General features: G+C 44.2%; 1 protein-coding gene across 1 annotated transcript in view; it reads right to left on the bottom strand.

The window, feature by feature from the left end:
• CNTNAP2 (contactin associated protein 2) overlaps positions 1 to 22,770 on the bottom strand; it is a 2,186,758-nt gene that overhangs the window by 5,557 nt on the left and 2,158,431 nt on the right. Inside the window, exon 23 of the mRNA XM_089687345.1 lies at positions 4,049 to 4,123. Within this exon, the coding sequence (XP_089543471.1) occupies positions 4,049 to 4,123 (75 nt within the window). The remainder of the gene's footprint in view (positions 1 to 4,048; positions 4,124 to 22,770) is intronic.

Here is a 22,770-nt window from a genome sequence, read left to right as displayed (position 1 = left end):
AGCAAATGGATGACAGCAACAAAATGTTGACAACCTTTAACCACTTAAGAGCCGCATCATATCAGATATACTGCTACAGGGTGGCTCCACTGCACATGTATATATATAATTCCGGGTAGGGGGCGCGTGCACGCTGCCCTACCCACGACGCTATTGGCTGCTGTATATGTCAATCACCAGGTCCCGGACAGCGATTCCCGGCTGGGCCTCAGTGATGGTCAGCAGGGCTGAGAGGGGAGACATTTGTGTGTAAACAACACAGATCTCTCTCTTGTCAGCATGGACATGCTGCTTTGTATGTTTCTGCACAGCAGTTAGTCAGTTCCCACCCAGTGTCAGTTAGTGTCAGAATGCCCACTGCAGTCCCGCTATAAGTCGCTGATCGCCGCCACTACTAGTATAAAAAAAATTAAAAATTCCAGTATATATACTGCCATTTGTAGACGCTATAACTTTCATGTAAACAAATTAATATACACTTATTAGGATTTTGTTATTAACAAAGACATGTAGCAGAATATATTTTGGCCTAAATTTATGACTAAATTTGATTTTTTAAATTTTGTTTTGGACATGTTTAATAGCAATAAGTCAAAACTGTTGTTTTTTTTCAAAATTGTCAGTCTTTTTTTGTGTATATCGCAAACAATAAAGAACACAGATGATCAAATACCACCAAAAGAAAGTCATATTTCTGGGAAAAAAGGGACATAAATTTAATTTGGGTGCAGCATTGCATGACCACGCAATTATCAGTTAAAGTATCACAGTGCCGTATTGCAAAAATTGGCCTAGTCAGGAAGGGGGGTAAATCTTCTGGAGGGCAAGTGGTTAAGCAGAAGTGTCTGAGCAAAGACCTTCATGGCAGGATCACCAGGTATTATTTTAATGAGAGCTGTTGAATTAAAAAGATTGAAAATACTTTTGAAATCACTTTACTTTTACAATTAGCATTACATTGATTAAAAATGATATGGGATTGTAGTGATTGGGTTTGCATTTATGTTCAGCCCCATTGAGACTACATTATCATGTGTTATGGTTTACCAATCTAAAATGCCAAATAAATCTGTTACTGGAACAGATGAATGTAAATACTAACTGCCCATGCGGCAGAAAGCTGCTTTTTTTTGTATAGAATTGCCTTTGGAATTCTGTTGGGAAACCAAAACTTATGGGAGTGTTGATCCTCTTTGTCCCCTATAGCGCTCGCTGGTTCCATATGCCGACCTCCATGTCACTATAGGACACACTGCAAAGTGGTATGCTACATAGTGAGTTCAGAATCAGAAATACGGTTCTGGGGCTTATTCCTTTATAAAAACTAATCAGCAAAAACAGCTACCATATTTCTGTCCTGACAGGTTCACTTTACATTTCTTACATAAGGTCATATCATAATGTACTGAGGGGCCATGCTGGTACAGGCTGAGAGTGAAATCTGGCACACTGTGGAAATATTGTAGATCTTTCGTTGATTAAGAATTTATAGTGTGATGTACTTAACAAGCTAATGTAAAACTTGAATTGTGAGTGGTGCTAACATTACCTATTAAATAATTAAATTAAAGCACTTGGGTGTCCGTTTATGAACCAGCAGTAATAGATCGCTGCTCAGTTCTCCGGCATTCTCGGAGAACACAGTTCTCCTGTGAATGCCGTTTATGAAGCATATGTAGATCAGTTCTCCAAACGAAGGGAGAACGGTCTACAAACGCTGCAAAACGGCTGATTTTACTATAATCTTGCGAGATTACAGTAAAAGATCAGTTTACTAAGCAGAGGTAAATTATCTCTGCTTAGTTTTCGGTCCCTCTGATTCTCCAGCTCTGGGCTGGGGAATCTGGAGGGAGAACACAGATCTCCAGAGAAGGGCTGAACATATTCTCCTGGGTGTCATAAACTGTGAATGACCAGAGAATAGCTGTGATCCTCTGAATCTCAGCTATTCTGTGTGTCATAAACGGACACCTTGGTGTGTTCTGTTGCTTCTTATTTTTACAAGTTATTTCCCTATGAGACAGAAGCTGCAAGATGAGACAGAATCGGGTTAATTTACTAAAACTGGAGAGTGCAAAATCTGGTGCAACTCTGCATAGAAACCAATCAGCTTCCATGTTTTATTGTCAAAGCTTAATTGAACAAGCTGAAGTTAGGAGCTCATTGGCTACCATGAACAGTTGCACCAGATTTTGCACTCTCCAGTTTTAGTAAATCTACTCCATTGTGTCTCTGGAATTTGGTCTTTATTTAAAAAGATTATGGCATGTGCCTAAAGATCACGTATCCTTTTTGTTGCACTATTGGGAACTGCTTTTCATCATATTTTCATCTCCCAGCTTATTGCTGGACTCCAGGCAGCTATAAAAGATTGCCAAAATTCCATATTAAGCCCTCATGCACACTTGATGTTTTTACAGCGGGTGTTTTTGGCGTTTGACATTTTTTTCTACAGCTAGTAAACTCCCCCGCATGTTATTCTATGTGTCCGTGCACACATAGACTGTAATCAACGTTTATTGGCTAGGATGTTTTTTGGCTGGAAAAGACCCCCAAACTAGTGGGTTTCTAGAGGAGATTTTCAGCTGTAAAAATGCTCTAACACTGAAAACACTGCAAAATGCAGTAAAACGCTGGCAAACTGGTGTTTTTGGACTTTTTTTGGGCAAAAAAAACCTTTTTGTTGGTAAAAAAAGGCTAAAAAACGCAAATGCCGAAAAATGCGGGAAAACGTCACTAATCGTGGCACCATGTCGCTAAAAGCTAGTGCAAAAATGCTAAAAAAAAGCTGAAAAACTCATGTTTTTATCATGACTTTACACAGCTAATGTGACTAGCGTTATCAAAACATCAAAAATGTGCATGAGGGCTGATTGTTAAAATAATGAATATATTTGAAACACAAGCAGCATAGGTGCCTGAATTTGACTTGGTATCTTCTTTATTAAAGTGGTTGTAAAGGATCAAGGTTTTTTACCTTCATGCATTATATGCATGAAGATAAAAACCTTCTGTGTGCAGCATCCTCCCCAGCCCTCCCCAATACTGACCTGAGCTTCATCAAGATCCAGTGATGTGCATGAGAGTCTCCTTATTAGCTGAAACAGACTATTAGCTGGGAGCGAGCTTGCTCGGGTGTCCCCAGAGCAAGCTGCTTGCTATCGGGGCACTCAGCAGGAGGGAGGGGCAGGAGCTCCGGCAGGGGACCTGAGAAGAGGAGGATCGGGGCTGCTCTGTGCAAAATCACTGCACAGAGCAGGTAAGTATAATATGTTGTTTTTTTTTTTAATCTGCCTTTAATATCACTTTAGGTCAGGGGCGGAATGACCATTTGGAAACTTGGGCACTGCCTGAGGGCCCGGGGTCAGTAGGGGGCCCCATGAGATGCCCCTGGTACCTTTTTCATAGGCTTTTTTGAGTTTGGGCAAGGACACAGGGGCCCCATGATCCCCTATTGCCCGGGGGGCCCCATGAGTTGTCAGTCCACCCCTGCTTTAGGTCCTCTATGTAGTACCACTCCAGGAGAAGGAGAAGCAGCACAAAGTGTGCTGCTGTGATGATGTGTTAAAAAGAACATACTGATAGGAGGGGAGAGCAGAGTGATTGAGGGATGAGCTCATCATTCTGTTGCTTCTCTGTCCAGTCACAACCTGAGGCATAGTCTAGACCTATTTATTACTTATTTGCAGTAGAGAAAACCCAGGTCTACCACCCTGTCAGAAAGAGTTGGTCTTTGTGATGGGCTTAGTCAGTATCCCAGAACGGGAAATACAAAAACACAAATCTTTTGGCAAGTAAAACATTTCCCTTACATGTATTCATCTCTGTATTTAACTGTTTGCCTTGAGTTTACCTTTAAAGAAAAAGGATGCCATCTTTCATGGGTCTCATCAATAATGGGTAATTTACCCCAAATGATATTATTATACTTTAAATGTTTATAACAATATCACTACTCCCCAAGTAAAGTTGTAAAGATATACTGAGACTAAAGTGTTGGCATCCCTGTATAAATAAAGGAACAGTCGTTAGCATTTCCTTCATTTACCTCCAATGATTGCAGAGTTTCTGTTCACGCCATCCTTAATAGCTTGTCCTTCATTGTTCGGGAAGTTGGCAGTCTCTGTTATGAATAAAAAAGTGAAAATGAAGATATAATAAACATTAAAAAGCAGACTAGTATCTGTTAGAATATTACAGATTGGTGATTGATATTTCTTAGGAGGTCAATGGCTCAAATGATACACTAAGGCAGTGGTCTCCACACTGTGGCTCTGGGGCCAGATGCAGCCTTTTGCTTGCCTATATCCAGCCCTCAAGACACTTTTCCTCCAACTGATGCCAATGATGGGGTACCATTTCTCTTACACCATCCATGGGGCATTATTCCACCCACTCTTACCAACAATGAGGCACTATATCTCCTACTAAAACCAATAATGGAACATTATTCCCACTGACACCAGGGAATTTTATACTCCCACTGGCCACAGTCCGGCCCCCCTAAAGCCTGAAGGACAGTAAACTGGCTCTTTATTTATAAAGTTTGAAGACCTCTGCACTCGCGTTAATCAGGCTTGTTTGTTCTATGTCAGAACTAGAGCCCAATAGCTGCAGTTGGTAATGCCATGAACACCATGCTCTAAAATGGATCTCAGAACTAGTGGGCATGAGCCCTAATACACATATTACCTGTCTTTGTTATGCTTTTGTAAACCCACTTGATACCTTCTTAGTCTGGCTTTCAAAACCTACAACACGTTGGTTATATAGAGACCATAGGAGTGTATGAAGGTTTAAAACTAAAGACAAGAACTGCTATGATTTTCAATGCCAAGTAACATTCTCGGCTCACTGCATGTAGCTTATTCATGTTAGCCAGGCAGTGGTTTTTGGTACATTGAGGTGGAGTTATACTAAGATATATACTTCATTGTTGATGATGTTGCAAATGAGGTAGATGTTGATTTTTTTAATAGAAAAATGCATAGAAATAATAGAAAAGGTGTATTCTGAGCAGGGCCCTCTATTTCCTCTTGTACCAAATTGTATTGTAAATGTCTACCTTCATTTTGTAAAGCACTGAGCAAACTGTTGGCACTATATAAATCCTGTGTAATATTAATAATAATATTCTTCAAATTCTTTTACAAAATACCTTCTATATCTCCAGCACTCATACAGAAATGACTAATGAATTTGGTGACACTGGTATATTTAGAGAGGGTGCAACTACAATAGAATGTAGCTCCCTCATTGCAGGCTATTATTATTATTATTATACAGTATTTATAAAGCGCCAATAGTTCGCTCAGCGCTGTACATTACAGAGGGGGACAGAACATGTGACAGAACAATACCACAACAAAATACCACAATACAAAACATGAGGGGATTGAGGGCCCTGCTCTTTTGAGCTTACAATCTAGGAGGGAGGGGATGGTGGCACAGGAGGAGATAGCTGTGGGGGATGGAGTGGTAGGAAGAGTGGAGGAGGTCGGCAAGTTAGCAGGGGGTGGTGTAGGCTTCCCTGAAGAGATGGGTTTTCAGGGTGCGCCTAAAGGAGAGGAGAGTAGGTGATAATCTGATGGGTTGGGGCAGGGAGTTCCAGAGGATGGGTGACACCCTGGAGAAGTCCTGGAGGCGGGCATGGGAGGAGGAGACCAGGGAACTAGAGAGAAGGAGGTCTTGTGAGGAGCGGAGTGTGCGTGCTGGGCGGTACTTGGATATTAGGTCAGTGATGTAGTTCGGGGCAGTATGGTGGACAGCTTTGTACGTCAGCGTTAGGATTTTGAATTTGATCCGTTGCGCAATCGGAAGCCAGTGGAGGGATTGGCAGAGGGGGGTGGCGGAAACGGAGCAGTTGGAAAGGTGAATGAGTCTGGCAGCCGTATTCAGGATGGACTGAAGCGGGGATAGCCAGCGGCGAGGCAGGCCAGTGAGGAGGGAGTTGCAGTAGTCGAGTAGTGATATGATGAGGGAGTGGATGAGCTGTTTAGTAGTTTCTGGAGTTAGGAACGTGCGTATTTTGGCGATGTTGCGGAGGTGGAGTCTGTACGAGTTTGTTAAAGAGTGGACTTGGGGCTGGAAGGATAGGTTGGAGTCCAAAATGACACCAAGTACTCTGGCCTGCGGGGCGGGTTTGATGGTAGCATTGTTCGATGTGATAGAGAAGTCAATGGGGGGTGGTGTCCGGGCTGGGGGGAAGACAAGAAACTCTGTTTTGGAGAGGTTCAGTTTAAGGAGGTGGAGCGACATCCAGTCTGATATGTCGCTCAACAGGTGTGTGATTCGGGCGGAGACCGAGGGGGTGAGGTGAGGGGTTGAGAGATAGATTTGTGTGTCGTCGGCATAGAGGTGGTAGTTGAAGCCGTGAGAGTGTATGAGTTGGCCAAGGGAGGAGGTGTAGATGGAGAAGAGAAGGGGCCCGAGGACAGAGCCTTGAGGGACCCCAACAGAGAGGGGGAGTGAGGGGGAGGTGGTAGCATTATAGGTAACGCTGAAAGAGCGTTGTGACAGGTAGGATTAGAGCCAGGAGAGAGCAGAATCTCTGAGGCCGAGGGAGTGTAGTCTTTTGAGAAGGAGGGGGTGGTCGACTGTGTCAAAGGCCGCAGAGAGGTCAAGGAGTAGGAGCACTGAATAGTGGCCATTAGCTTTGGCGGTTAGCAGGTCGTTGGAGAGTTTGAGTAAGGCAGTTTCGGTGGAGTGTAGGGGACGGAAGCCGGACTGTAGGGGATCGAGGAGGTTGTTGTCGTTGAGGTGAGAGCATAGGCGGGCGTAGACTAGGCGCTCGAGGAGTTTAGATGTAAATGGGAGCAGGGAGATGGGTCTGAGGTTGTTCGGGTCATTGGGGTCCAGGGAGGGCTTTTTAAGTATATGGGTGATGTGTGCATGTTTCAGAGGGGAAGGGAAAGTGCCAGAGGAGAGGGAGAGATTGAAGATGTGGGTGAGGGAGCGTAGGATGGAGGGGGAGGGAGGTCGTAGGAGTTGTGAGGGGATAGGGTCGAGGGGGCAGGTGGTGAGGTGGGCATCAGAGAGGATCTTGGAGACTTCCTCGATGGTAGTAAGGTCAAAGGTGCGGAGTGTTGGGGGAGCTTCAGTATGAGGAATGTAGGGTGGGGTGGGAGAGGAGGTCAGAGCAGTGGTGGGGCCGTGGGAGAGGGGTGAAGAGGGGGTAGCTGAGTGAGGGGGAAGGGGGTTGGAGGGAGTTTGAGCAGCGGCAAAGTCCCTGCGGGTTATGTCGAGGGGGAGGGGGGATGAGGGGGTAGCTGTGTGAGAGGGGACGGGTTGAGAAGGCGTGTGAGTTGCGGCAATGTCCTTGCGAATTGTGTCAATCTTGTTTTTGAAGTGATTGGCAATCTCAAGGGCAGTGAGTGAGGTGCTGGGTGGAGGTGGGGGTGGCGAGAGTAGAGAGTTGAAGGTGGAGAAGAGTCGGTGAGGATTGGAGGAGAGGGCCTTGATGAGGGTCAGGAAGTAGGCTTGTTTGGCAGTATGGAGGGAGGAGGTGTAGGTGTGGAAGGCAGATTTGTAGCGGGTGAAGGCTTGTTGGGATTTGGTGGCTATCCCCTCTTCAGTCTATCATGAATGCTGCTGCCAGACTCATCCACGTTACTAACCGTTCTGTATCTGCCATCCCTCTCTGCCAATCCCTCCACTGGATTCCCATTGCCCAATGGATAAAATTCAAAACATTAACAACAACATATGTATAAAGCTATTTATAACTCTGTCCCAAATTACATCACCAATGTTGTCTCCAAATATCACCCAAACAGTACTCTCTGCTCCTCGCACAACCTCCTGCTCTCTAGCTCCCTTGTCTCCTCCTCCCATGCTCGTCTCTAGGTCTTCTCCAGAGCTTCCCCATCCTCTGGAACTCTCTACCCCAATTTATCAGACTATCACCTACTCTTATCACTTTTAAGCGATCTCTTCAGGGAAGCCTATCCTGCCCTCAGCTAATAATGGAATCTTCTACTCCTCCTACCAGTCCATCCCCCACAGTTACTACCTTTTGTACCACTAACCCCTCCCTCTTAGATTGTAAGCTCCAAGGAGCAGGGCCCTCCTTTCCCTCTTGTATTGAATTGTATTGCTGCTGTATTGTCTCCCATTATATTGTAAAGCAGTCAGCAAACTGTTGGCACTATATAAATCCTGTATAATAATAATAATAATAATAATTATACCTAAATCAAGGACAGGCAGCAGAAGAACTGCCAGCATATTTGGTACATTGATAAGGACCAATACCCAACATGCAAGTGCTAAAAGTTATGGATTTAGTAGTCAGTAAAGATAAGAGAAAGAAAAAAATAGTAGCGACAATAATAATCATGTTTTTTTAGTTTATGTTACTCTATAACCCTAATACCAACTTCTTGAAAGTGGTTGTAAAGGCTCAAGGTTTTTTACCTTTATGATTTCTATGCAAGAAGGTAAAAACCTTTATGCAGCAGTGCCCCCAGCCCCCTCAATACTTACCTGAGCCCCATCAAGACTCAGCGATGTGCATGACAGCCTCGGCTGTTCCGAGTCTCTGCCCCCTCATTAGCTGAGGCAGCAAGGGGGAGCCATCGGCTCCCGCTGCTGTCAATCATAGCCAGTCAGCCAATGAGGAGAGAGAGGGAGCTGGGCCAAGCCTTGGGTGCCCCCCATAGCAAGCTGCTTGCTATGGGGGCACCCGACAGAAAGGAGGAGCCAGGAGAGCCTATGAGGGACCCGAGAAGAGAGAGAAAGATAGAAAGGAGGAGCCAGGAGAGCCTGTGAGGGACCCGAGAAGAGAGAGAGAGACATACAGACAGAAAGAAGGAGCCAGGAGAGCCTGTGAGGGACCTGAGAAGAGGAGGATCCAGGCGGCTCTGTGCAAAACCACTGCACACAGCAGGTAAGTATAGACATGTTTACTATTTTACAAAAAAAAAAAAAGAACCTTTAGTATTGCTTTAAAATGTGGCTTGTTTTGCAGAACTACAAATCTCAGCTGTCTTATCAGGTTTTAGCTGAAAAACACAGTGGGTTTTTCTACAGGCTCTGGCCCGGAGGACTCCCTGCATGACAGGTGGCTGAGCTTATCATCCTATATGAAAGAGACCTGGATACCAGGATTGGTCATACCTTTAGTTCCTAAGGGGGATATCACCACCACTGCTATCCCGGATCCGTACCTACTGATTGGTCGTTTAGATGTGTCTAACATTGTGAAGGCTTTTTGGCCCCTTGGGGTCGCTACATGAAGATGAGGGGGCAATTTAGCTGGTGACAGATCCTATTTCCCTACACCTGCATCACTTATGTTCTTTGCTGGAATTTCCACTATATCCAGCTGTTTGAGGATTACACATGTGGACTTTTGTTCTTTAGTATCAATATTGGTGACACAGTTTTGGCAATTTCTGCCTAGTAGTGCTTTTTTATTTATGTAGCACAGTATGTCACTTGTCAATTATCTGTGTTGATACACTTTGATATTCATTTAATAGCACTTTTAGTCCCAACTTTAGGGACTTAAGCACGTTATTTATATTCATATTTATTTATTATTTTTTGTGGTCATCTATCACGTTTCTGATACACATATATATCCTAGATTGTAAGCTCGAAAGAGCAGGGCCCTTGAACCCCTCGTGTATTGTATTGTTTCTGTCTTGTCTCATGTTCTGTCCCCCTTGCTATTGTACAGCGCTGAGCAAACCCTTTGGCGCTGTATAAATACTGTATAATAATATATGTGGAAGGACTTTGGATGCGGGCATAATTTATGCCAAGTGTCCATCACCTTGTGATTTTGTGTTTCATGTCACCTCATCCTTGTTTTATTGACACGTGTGCTTTTTTGTGCACTATTTCCTTTTACATGCATTCATATATTTGTTTGTTTTTTTTCCATATGGGTGTAGATTTTGCATATGATTGCAGGATATTGTGAATTTTAGATGTATACACATCTCACACATAGCTGACTGTATAAGAGGATTATTTATTTATTTGCTTGTGTTTAATTCTTTATTGAGTATATATAGTATATAGGTAATTGTGTGGGAGCGCAGCATCACTTTTTTTCTCTTTCTTCGCCATTCTATCCAGGTGTATAGCCAGGTGACAGCAGCTTCCCAATCTTAGGATATTAGTGTATTCTGGGTAGCACAGGTGGTCCATAGCTTAGGTTTACACCTCTGTGGTTTGTGGGGTTGTGTTTTCGTGGGCACAGCAGTTGATTCATTTGAATGGGCTTTTGTATCTGCTGGAACCCGTATGGCAGCTGCACAGAATAGCATGGTGCTGCATCAGCATAAGTTTTCTTGAACCGTACTTAATTTTCTGATGCTTGGGGTTACCATTAATGGCAGCTCCGCACTTCTGCTAAAGTGTCTGTACTGAGGTAGGGGGGTCCGTAGTGAGGGAGGAGGTCTGTACTGAGGGTAGACTATATTTGGTGGACGGGGGTGTGACACCAACCCTAGTGACACCACTGGCTGACTTCCATCATGCAATCATGTATCCAATCATGCAATCATGTGCTAGTTTTTTTGGATGTGATTAGGTATTCCTTGTAAAGGGAGGCTTTACCTCATTTACTAAGCTCTGGAGTAACTGCGCTTGCAGAGTCTAATTGCCTTTTGTAAATCAACCCCAGAGTTCCTTTTATAAATGTCTTGCGATGATAGAAGTAAGTGGGCCAGCACTGGCCTACAGTACTTAGGTGTCCGTTTATGAACCAGCGATAAATGATCGCTGCTCAGTTCTCCGGCATTCTCGGAGAACACAGTTCTCCTGTGAATGCAGTTTATGAAGCAGTTCTCCGAACGAAGGGAGAACGGTCTCCAAACGCTGGAAAACGGCTGATTTTACTATAATCTTACGAGATTACAGTAAAAGATCAGTTTACTAAACAGAGGTAAATTATCTCTGCTTAGTTTGCGGTCCCTCTGATTCTCCAGCTCTGGGCTGGAGAATCTGGAGGGAAAACACAGATCTCCAGTGAAGGGCTGACATGATCTCCTGAGTGTCATAAACTGTGAATGACCAGAGAATAGCTGAGATCCGTTGAATCGCAGCTATTCTCTGTGTCATAAACGGACACTTTAGTCACAGTCAGTGGGGCTTCTTCTCTACTGTTGAAGATGTTTCATAGCCACCTCTTTAGTTCCAAAAAAATGGCTTGGTTAAGCTATGAACAGGGGCGGACTGACCATTCGAGCACTCGGGCACTGCCCGAGGGCCCGGTGTCAGTAGGGGGCCCCATGAAATGCCCCGGGTACCTTTTTTATAGGCTTTTTTAGGTGTGCTTTGAGTGTGGGCAAGGACACAGGGGCCCCATGATCTTCTGTTGCCCGGGAGCCCCATGAGTTGTCAGTCCGCCCCTGGCTATGAAACATCTTCAGCATTACAGAACATATCCAGTTAAATGTGACTAGTTATTACAAACACTTTCCTCTAAAGGTGGCCGTGGAACTTCTGGTATTTTCTTGTGTTGCTCAGTCAATGCTTAAAATTGCACAAATGCTGGTGAAAGACTGCCCTCTTCATTGGATCATACAAAATTTAAAGTGTTACTAAACCCACAACAGTAAAATCAGCCTGGATATGTAGTAAAGCATGCTTGTTATATTCACTGTGGAACCTAAGGGGTTAATCCTCTGCATTTTGTAAAAAGGCTGTTTGATCCTGATTTCTCTGATCCTCCCCCTGCTCAGTTGTCCTCAAAAAACATACTTACATGGCCAATGAATCCAGCACTGTCTGATGTAATCCGCTGCTGCATGCCAGCTCTCATGCCGTGATCTACCTTTGTGACATCATCAAGAGCCAGCTGTCTCTTATTGGTTCTTTCAGGTGGTCCCTTGATGACACACCAAAGCACATGCACAATCTGTGGTAAATGGATCCAAAAGCCTCATGGGATGCAGAACGTTAGTATCCCAGGAGACTGTGGGTGGCACAGCTAGGTCATCCTCTCCTAGGCAAGAAAACCAAGTGCAGGGCTGATTTAAAGCGTTACTAAACCCACAACAGTAAAATCAGTCTGTATATGCAGTAAAGCATGCTTGTTATACTCACTGTGGAACCTAAGGGGTTATTCCTCTGCATTGTGTAAAAATGCTGTTTGATCCTGACTTCTCTGATCCTCCCATTCTTCCAGTGTCTACCTCTTATCTCCTGATAAGACATATTGTGTGCAGACACTCTGCACATGCTCAGTTTGGTGTGTATTGCTAGAGAGGTTTTTTTTTTCTTGGGAGAGTGCATGTGATCAGCACAGGGCCAATCAGCATAATAAATTATATGGTGCTTGCGAGCTACTATGGTATGATTAATTGTGGTGCATGTCTAATTAAATAAACTATATTATTGTGGTTCACTGACACTGTGACACATACTCATATACCTGTGCAAAATTAATTAGAATAAAATTAAATATATTAGTGTCACACTCCACTGGATGAAAAATGTGAACAAATTCCTAAATACTAATATAGCTACAATGCATAATATTGGTGACCATATATTTAGTGATCCTAATGTGACAACGTAAGATATATATAGTGACAAAATATATATGTCCAATCAATTTTATATATGAAAAATAAATAAACAAATATATATAATTGTGTCGCAAAATTATCAAAATGCCAATCAGCAATTATTAAAAGGGCCAATCAGCACTGTCCAGACAGAGATCAGGGGTTCTACATCCTCCTAGAGTAAACTACAAGCTTTAACCAGTGCTCGGCTGGACACTGATAAAAGTCAAATGACTGCTCTAACTGCTGGCGAGCAAAGGTATTTAGCAGTTTATATTTAATAAAATAATTGCATTTCCATGTTCTGTGTACGGCTTGAACCTGGGGGAACGTATCTGTTAGAGCTAGAAAACTGATTGCATGCATGCACCGGAGAGACACAAAGGATGGTGATAGCCTGAAGGGATCCATCCGTTTATATTGGTTGTCCAGTATCTTTGCTCTGCATGAGAGCAATGGTGATACACATCTCCAGGCCATTACATTCATGTGTTTCTGACTCTTATTAGTTAAGGGTCCATATGTTCTGGTAAGAGTCCTACCAATATATTCTGGCAGTGCACTTGTTTTATTTGAAGACATGCAATGTTTGATTTCACATGTATCCAAATATTGGGACTTTTTTTCTTCATTTCTCTTTATTTGGACTTGATTTGGGAGCAGGGGCGGACTGACATCTCATGGGGCCCCCGGGCAATAGGGGATCATGGGGCCCCTGTGTCCTTGCCCAAACTCAAAAAAGCCTACGAAAAAGGTACCAGGGGCATCTCATGGGGCCCCCTACTGACCCCAGGCCCTCAGGCAGTGCCCAAGTTTCCAAATGCCCCTGTTTGGGAGTATACGTTGATGGTGTTTCTCCTACACCTTTTCTTTACATATGTACACATTTGTAATCAATGATGGTTTAGCGCGGCAATTTATTTATGTTTATCTGTACACAATTTATTTGATTGTTTTGCTAGCAGCATATTTTTTATTTTCACTTTTTGCATGACTTCACCTTCGATGTTCTGTGTACTGTGGGAGACCAGATATAGTGAATGCAGGGTCCTGGGTTTAGTAATACTTTAACTAGTAGCCGACCGCAGATAGCCGAATGACGGCTGCACTGCGGTCGGCCAGTTCTGAGTGGACGTCATCTGACGTCCTCCCAGAACGTGCTCTCCTGCGCGCCCCAGGGGGCGCGCACCCGGCGATCTCCGTGATCGCTGTGTCCTACGGACACAGCTGATCACGTGATGTGGCAAAAGGCCAACCACAGCGGCCTTTTACCACGTGATCAGCGGTGTCCAATGACACGCTGATCAGAGGGAAATACAAGTGCCGGTTCTCGGCTGCACTTTCCTCACGCTGTCAGATCGTGAGGAAAGTACTGCCGAGAACCGGCAGTTGTCGGAGCGGGGATCGGCACCGATCATCAGGGCACTGATGATCAGTGCCCTGATGATCGGTGCCCAGCAGTGCCACCCGCAAGTTCCGCCCACCTGTGCCCAGCAGTGCATCCACTAGCTCCGCCCACCTGTGCCCAGCAGATCACCCACCTGTGCCCAGCAGTGCACCCACCTGTGCCACTCTGCAGTGTCACACACCTGTGCCCAGAAGTGCCACCTACCTGTGCCCACCCACCTGTGCCCACCAGTGCCACCCACCTGTGCCCACCCACCAGTGCTGCCCACCAGTGCCACCCACCAGTGCAGCCCAGCAGTGCTGCCAGTCAGTGCCACCAGTCAGTGCCCAGCGGTTGTGCCAGTCAGTGCCGCCAGTCAGTGCCCAGCAGTGATGCCAGTCAGTGCCGTCTATCAGTACCCATCATCAGTGTCACCTATCAGTGCCGCCTATCAGTGCTGCATATTAGTGCCGCCTATCCGTGACACCTCATTAGTGCTATCAGTGCCGCCTATCCGTGCCACCTCATTAGTGCTGCCTATCAGTGCCCTTTAGTGCTGCCTATCAGTGCCCATCAGTGCCGCCTATCAGTGCCCATCAGTGCTGCCTCATCAACGCACATCAGTGAAGGAGAAAAATTACCTGTTTGAAAAATTTTATAATAGAAACAAAGAAACGTTTTTTTTTTTTTCAAATTTTTTGCACTTTTTTTATTTATAGCGCAAAAAGTAAAGTGTCCAGTGGCGATTAAATACCACCAAAAGAAAGCTCTATTTGTGAGAAAAAAATGATCAAAATTTCATATGGGTACAATGTTGCATGACCGCGCAATTGTCAATCAAAGCGTGGCAGCGCTGAAAGCTGAAAATTGGCCTGGTAAATAAGGGGGTATAAGTGCCCGGTAGGCAAGTGGTTAAACTGAAATAATTATACCCGCTTACATAAATTTGTAGATGAAATAGTGGGGATAACTGTTATGTACATAACTTTACATAAGCAAAGACAGCTTTGAGATAATCTCTTAAATTTCAGATCTGAAATGTAGTGTACTTATGCACAGTATTATGCAACATACTGATGACAAAATCACACCCAAGAGATAATCGAAACACCCGTGGGATGATTTACCTTCTGTATCTAAGTAACTAAATGCCTAAACACATTTACTCTTTGGAAATAAAAAAAACACACAGTGAGTTGTTGTGCTTTACAGAGCATGAATGCAAAAGAGACATTACCCTACTTACTTGTAGAAGATAAATAAAGGGCACCTTGAAGAAGAGATTTAAGTGTTGTTTTCTGCCTCTGAATGTGAAGGTTATTGCAAATCGCTTAACAATCAATTCTAGATCATATCTTTACAGGTGTGCATAAATAAACTTCTGTCATGTCACAATATACAGCCAATGTATCATTTTTCATAAAAAAAAAATGTCTCTTTTAGGGCTTGTTCAGGCATGTGTCAATCACTGTCACACTTCTGAAAAGAAATCCGCCCTAGGATCCCTTTTCAGGGACGTGTGACAGGTGGTGAGGAGACTCTATATTGCTTCCTTACCTCCTGATTTAACCCTTTAAATGCTGCATTACTGTGCTGTAATCAGGGGCAGTTTCAGGGCAGCCCCATAGACCTGCATTGGCAAAACCTGCCAAAAGGGACATGCTGTTTAATTTTTGCTGTGGTGTTGAAGCACAGCATTGCAGCTGCAACATGTGTACAGCTTTGAGTGGATGAATGTCACCAGGTCAGGCAGGCAGTCAGTCAGGGGCAGGGGCTAACTGACAACTCATGGGGCCCCCGGGCAATAGGGGATCATGGGGCCCCTGTGTTCTTGCACAAACTCAAAAAAGCCTATGAAAAAGTTACCAGGAGCATCTCATGGGGCCCCCTACTGACCCTGGGCCCTCAGGCAGTGCCCGAGTTTCCAAATCGTCAGTCCACCCCTGGTCAGGGGGCAGTAAAATCACAGCTCAACTGTCTGGTTTTACTGCACCCGGGTCGCATGTGTGAACTAAGCCTTATTATTGCAAAGCAATCTTTGAGCTCCAGTGAAATGACCTTGCCTAGGCTGAAATGCTATAATTAGTCTGCTGAAAGCAAGACAAAGCCTGTTCTCAATCTCCTCTTCCCAAATGCTCAAATGGCAACATTGTAACTTACTAGCAAGTGGCTGAGCTGTGTCAAACATTTGTGAACACATCCAATAACTACACAGGTACTGAGCCAGCACCTATCTAGCATCTATCCAATGAAATTAAGTATTTCTAAAATAGAACAGCTAAAAGTGACCTTGCCTCTATAGTAACAATTTTACATGAAGCCAAATGTGTAAAAGAAGACAGTAATTGGAAATCGTCTGCAAAAAATCAGCATTGAAATCAACACTTCTGGGAGTGTCAATCTTATGGATCCTTAAAACAGTGTTAAACTAAAAAGCAAATATTTAACATACTGCAGGTTACCAGTTTATAGATGTGTGTCTGCATTTGTTTTTTTTTGTTTTTTTAGGCTTTCTTTCCTTTATTTTCATGTGGCGATCCAGCCAGTGAGTCTGTTGTTTTTCAACAGAACAAGCTCTCCTACAAGGTAGCAATTAGAGGGCCGAGGCAGACCATTTGTTACTGACAGGGGCTCTTACCATGATCAGTTTTTATTTATTTATTTAATTAAAAACTTTACCCCAAAAGGAAAAACGGTTGCTATAACTGCTTGTGTAATTGCAGTGTGAATTGGAGTTTGGCTTCAATTTGTTAGTGTATGTAAATCTGCTCATCCATCTCACACTCCCCTCCCCAATACTGACAATACTGCTCTCTGCTGTGCCCTCTGTGCTCCTTCATCCAGAGTGTAGGCACTTGAACACAGGAGTTACTCCCCTCCCCCATCCTGACAATGCTGCTGTCTGCTGTGCCCCCTGTGCTCCTTCATCCAGAGTGTAGGCACTTGAACACAGGAGTTACTCCCCTCCCCCATGCTGACAATGCTGCTGTCTGCTGTGCCCCCTGTGCTCCTTCATCCAGAGTGTAGGCACTTGAACACAGGAGTTACTCCCCTCCCCCATGCTGACAATGCTGCTGTCTGCTGTGCCCCCTGTGCTCCTTCATCCAGAGTGTAGGCACTTGAACACAGGAGTTACTCCCCTCCCCCATGCTGACAATGCTGCTGTCTGCTGTGCCCCCTGTGCTCCTTCATCCAGAGTGTAGGCACTTGAACACAGGAGTTACTCCCCTCCCCCATGCTGACAATACTGCTGTCTACTGTGCCCCCCGTGCTCCTTCATCCAGAGTGTAGGCACTTGAACACAGGAGTTACTCCCCTCCCCCATGCTGACAATACTGCTGTCTGCTGTGCCCCCTGTGCTCCTTCATTTAGAGTGTAGGCACTTGAACACAGGAGTTACTCCCCTCCCCCATGCTGACAATACTGCTGTCTGCTGTGCCCCCTGTGCTCCTTCATCCAGAGTGTAGGCACTTGAACACAGGAGTTACTCCCCTCCCCCATGCTGACAATACTGCTGTCTGCTGTGCCCCCTGTGCTCCTTCATCCAGAGTGTAGGCACTTGAACACAGGAGTTACTCCCCTCCCCCATGCTGACAATACTGCTGTCTGCTGTGCCCCCTGTGCTCCTTCATCCAGAGTGTAGGCACTTGAACACAGGAGTTACTCCCCTCCCCCTTACTGACAATACTGTTGTCTGCTGTGCCCCCTGTGCTCCTTCATCTAGAGTGTAGGCTCTTGAACACAGGAGTTACTCCCCTCCCCCTTACTGACAATACTGCTGTCTGCTGTGCCCCCTGTGCTCCTTCATCCAGAGTGTAGGCTCTTGAACACAGGAGTTACTCCCCTCCAACTTACTGACAATACTGCTGTCTGCTGTGCCCCCTGTGCTCCTTCATCCAGAGTGTAGGCACTTGAACACAGGAGTTACTCCCCTCCCCCATGCTGACAATACTGCTGTCTGCTGTGCCCCCTGTGCTCCTTCATCTAGAGTGTAGGCTCTTGAACACAGGAGTTACTCCCCTCCCCCTTACTGACAATACTGTTGTCTGCTGTGCCCCCTGTGCTCCTTCATCCAGAGTGTAGGCACTTGAACACAGGAGTTACTCCCCTCCCCCTTACTGACAATACTGTTGTCTGCTGTGCCCCCTGTGCTCCTTCATCCAGAGTGTAGGCACTTGAACACAGGGTGTGTTACTGGCCAGATCGCCAGGTAAAAACAGAGGGGAACAATCCTAAAAAACCAAATGCAGTTACCACACCCAAGGATTGGTAAACTGCAGTGTTTAACATTTTTATTTTTGAGTTCAATACCATTTACCAGCGCTCACTAGTTCCTCTTGCTAACCTCTTGGTCACTGCATTATTCTGTAATGGGTCGAGGTCAGCCAGGGGAACCAGTGAAGGGTATTGGGAACCCATAAGATCGACATTCCCGGAAAGGATTATTTTTTTCCTATAGACTCCAGTGCCTTTCTAAAGGTTAGAGTGCCATTTGATTGGAGGAGCAGCAGATAAGGTAAGTACCGTATTTACTGTTTTTCCTTTAGTTATTGCTTTATGTAAAATCATTACCATAGCAATAGGATTACTTTAATTCAGAGTCTTATCTAGAGACACCTTTAGAATCAGTAGACATTTTTTTTTAAGCTGTTTGCCTCAAATGTCATGGAACTTGTGAAGCTCCAAATCTCTTTATTAAAAGGCCCTTCTTATCGAAGTCAAGACATTTAAAAGTAATCCCTGCTGTAAAAAAAACCAAGTTGTTTTGCAATGACGGGAGAGAGAAATCATCTTTTACTTTCCCTGGTACCTTCAGAAACATCTAGACATCCTGCTCTCATGGAGACATCATCCTAAAGCCAAAAAATGATCAGACAGAACTGTTCATGCCCTGCTCATGATTTATTAATGTATAGGCAAAAGTCCTTACTACCTCGTAATTGCAACTGTAACCAGCAAAATACAGGCTGATGCAGCAAATACTTCCGGCTTCTAAAATCTATGCAGATGCTGGTATGTGAAAGAAGTAGATTGCTTTAGATTCATTTAATGACAGATACTGCTTTGTAAGAGGAATATACATTTTATTTAAAGGAAGATTCTGTTATCTAAAGAAAAAATTGCAGTGTGTGATGTGATAATATACTCTGAGCCATGCCATTCAAAACTGACAGTTAATTTTTTAATATCCTTTATTTATGAAAGTTACAAACACAGTGTGACGGGAGTCACTTTGGGAGGGGGGCCCATGGGACCTAATATTTTGTAGACATGTCTAGGAGATAGGTGGGGTGGGGGTTGTGGATTGTTTGGTGTTGTGTGGCTGTATCCCATTGATCTATTGTTTGTCTTGCTTGGGAACAAACTATTATGGGATGTATGTGTTTATGTGTATTAGCTTAGTGGGTGGGGGGGTGTCTCCAGCAGCCCTCCATCCTGATGGGACTGTTTGCTGGTGTGAAGTTTGAATACCTGTGTGTCTCTTGTTACTAAATGTAGATTGCCCCGCACTGTGTTATTATGCAGGGAGGGGGGACTGTCCCTTGAGTGTATGTATCTTGTATCTATGTTGAAATAAACTAGTCTACCTTCTGGATTACTTCAAGATTGGTGTTGTCTAATCTTGTATGGTCAGCTGTGGTGTCTGTTGTCGGACGGGGAAGCGGTATTCTAACGGAAGTACCCAAGCGCAGTCTGGGTCGGTTCCATTACACACGGGTAGTATACGAATCTCCAATAATGTAACAGTAACATTATGAGAAGGTGAATAATGAATCTTTGAACTCATCAAACATCCACATATACCTATTGCCAGATACATGCCATTGAGGAACCTACATTGATCCTGGTGTTACATGGTAGCAGTTCAGTTTTTTGGTAAATGATAGAGAATTAAACCAGACTGTTTCTTCTGTCTTGGAGACTGTGGCCATTATGAAGACTTTCCACCCACCCTACTGGATATTTTATTTTTACTTTATACTATAGAGAATGTAGTAAGAGGTGGTGGAGCACACAAATGTGTGTGAGAATACCTAACACTCCTGGGTGGTCAGGAACAGGATCAAGGATTATGGAAGGACAATCTCACAGTTGGAGTGTCCAATAATAAAATATAATATAAGGGGCCAGCATCTAAATAACACTAGGGGTCTCCAAAATTTCTAAATAAAGGGCCAGTTTACTGTCCTTCATACTTTAGGAGGTCCAGATTGTGTCCAGTGGGAGTAGAAATTGACCCAGCATTAGTGGAAGTAGACAATGTCTCAGGCTTAGAGGTCAGTGGCAGTGAAAAAATTACATAGCTCCTGTCTTCTGAAAGAAGAGGAAAAAAAACAATTATTGGTATTAATTGGAGTAATAGTGTCCTATTGTTGGTGTCAGTGAGAGGAAGAGTGCCCAGTCGTTTATATCAGTGGGAGGAATGATGCCCCATGGTTGGCATCAGTGGAAGGAACAGTACCCCATTATTGGTGTCAGTGGAATGAATAGTGCCCCATTGTTGGTGTCAATGAAAGGAATGGTGCCCCTTTGTTAGCGTCAGTGGAAGGAATGGTACCTCTTTGTTGATGTCAGTGGGAGGCATATTGCCTCAAATCAGTGTGAGGGATTATGCTCAAGTGCTGGATAAAGGCAAGCATATTGATAAACTATCACTTTAGTGTGCCATTACCCTTTAAACAGCTTCGGCACAGTGGTCATCAAGGCCTATATTATATGTCAAGTAACATCTTTCATGAAAGATTTCCATCTTTCAGGTTGCCTAACTCCGCTATGAACTAACTCATGGCCACTTTTTTTAAATATATGCACATCTCGTAATGTATAATTCATACTGTTTGTATTTGAGCCTCACAGCAATTAAAGTATCTAGCCCATATTCAGCTGATAGCATCAGATATCAGAACTGCCAGGAAAGAAAAATGTGTTCATTATTATTTTGTTCATTCATCCGTGCATTAAAAATTACACAAGAGTGCATACAATGCACATGATGGATAGAGTTAATTTTAAGAGAGCGCTTAAAGTACATCAAAAGGCTGGGTGACAGTTTAAACAGGTCTCAAATCCTTTTAATATTTGAGGCAAGAGCCTTAAAAAATTAACAAAAAAACTTATTTTACCTCCATTGAGTCAGCCAAATCCTCCTTTATATGTGTCTTAAACACTCCCCCTCCCATTAACTGCAGTAAAACTGGTAGTGCTTCAGGCTCAGAGTCAGTTTTGCCATCTCAGAAAGCAGTAAGCAGGGTTAGGTGTGGCCTGATGCTTATTGACCTGCTACAGACTTGTGAATAGACAGGTGTGACAATGCTGATTGCAATATCCCATGCAGCATCTTCTCATCCCATTGTAGTAAAAGCTCCAATAGCCTACATGAAGGATGATGCTACTTTGATTTAATTAGCAGTGCAGCAATGTTGTCACCCCCACCCCCCCATGATCAGAGGCTGTGTGATGTGATGCTAAGGAGGCTAAGGAAAACCCTCAATAAGTGCTGCAGATATTTTTCTTCTTTTTTCTATGGGAGGCCATATTTCTACTATACAGCAGGAACCATTCAAACACTGGCCAATAAGACCATGATAATCACAAAGCAGGGAGCTTAGAGACTTTCATGGTAGCTATAGCAGCTCCAGGTCAGTCATCCCACTATTCAGACTCTCAGATTGCTTTCTCATTCCCACCACAAAACAGCATGGTCAATAGTGACCCGCTATTGTTAAATACTTTGCCAGAGAAGGTTGACTAGGGGAGGAGAAATTAAGTAAACCATCCACCACCATACAATGTAATAAGGACTCCTTTTCCCCATCAATCAAGGGACCCTCAGGAGATGTGCCTTAGGCCACACTAAGGTGTCCATTTATGAACCAGCAGTAATAGATCGCTGCTCAGTTCTCCAGCATTCTCGGAGAACACAGTTCTCCTGTGAATGCCGTTTATGAAGCATACGTAGATCAGTTCTCCAAACGAAGGGAGAACGGTCTACAAACGCTGGAAAACGGCTGATTTTACTATAATCTCGCGAGATTACAGTAAAAGATCAGTTTACTAAGCAGAGGTAAATTATCTCTGCTTAGTTTGCGGTCCCTCCGATTCTCCAGCTCTGGGCTGGAGAATCTGGAGGGAGAACACAGATCTCCAGAGAAGGGCTGAACATATTCTCCTGGGTGTCATAAACTGTGAATGACCAGAGAATAGCTGTGATCCTCTGAATCTCAGCTATTCTGTGTGTTATAAACGGACACCTAAATCCCAATAACATCAACTCCATGTAGATATGCTATAGTGCCAAAAGTATTAGGACACCTGCCTTTACACGTACATGAACTTTAATGGCATCCCAGTCTTAGTCCATTGGGTTCAATTTTGAGTTGCCCACCCTTTGCAGCTATAACAGCTTCACCTCTTCTGGGAAGGCTGTCCACAAGGTTTAGGAGTGTGTCTATGGGAATGTTTGACCATTCTTCCAGAAGCGCATTTGTGAGGTCAGGCACTGATGTCGGATGAGAAGGCCTGGCTCGCAGTCTCCGCTCTAATTCATCCCAAAGGTGTTCTATCGGGTCGAGGTCAGGACTCTGTGTAGGCCAGTCAAGTTCCTCCACCCCAAACTCGCTCATCCATGTTTTTATGGACCTTGCTTTGTGCACTGGTGTGCAGTCATGTTGAAACAGGAAGGGGCCATCCCCAAATTCTTCCCACAAAGTTGGGGGCATGAAATTATCCAAAATGTCTTGTATGCTGACACCTTAAGAGTTCCCTTCACTTGAACTAAGGGGCCAAGCCCAACCCCTGAAAAACAACCCCACACCATATTCCCCTCCCCACCAAACTTTACATTTGACACAATGCAGT

Source organism: Staurois parvus, unplaced genomic scaffold (assembly GCF_062004578.1).
Source record: "Staurois parvus isolate SC_StPar_1 unplaced genomic scaffold, SC_StPar_1.0 ptg000020l, whole genome shotgun sequence".
Classification (NCBI taxonomy): Eukaryota; Metazoa; Chordata; class Amphibia; order Anura; family Ranidae; genus Staurois; species Staurois parvus.
Note: the sequence above shows the minus strand (reverse complement) of the source record. Positions and strands in the feature narration are given on the sequence as shown.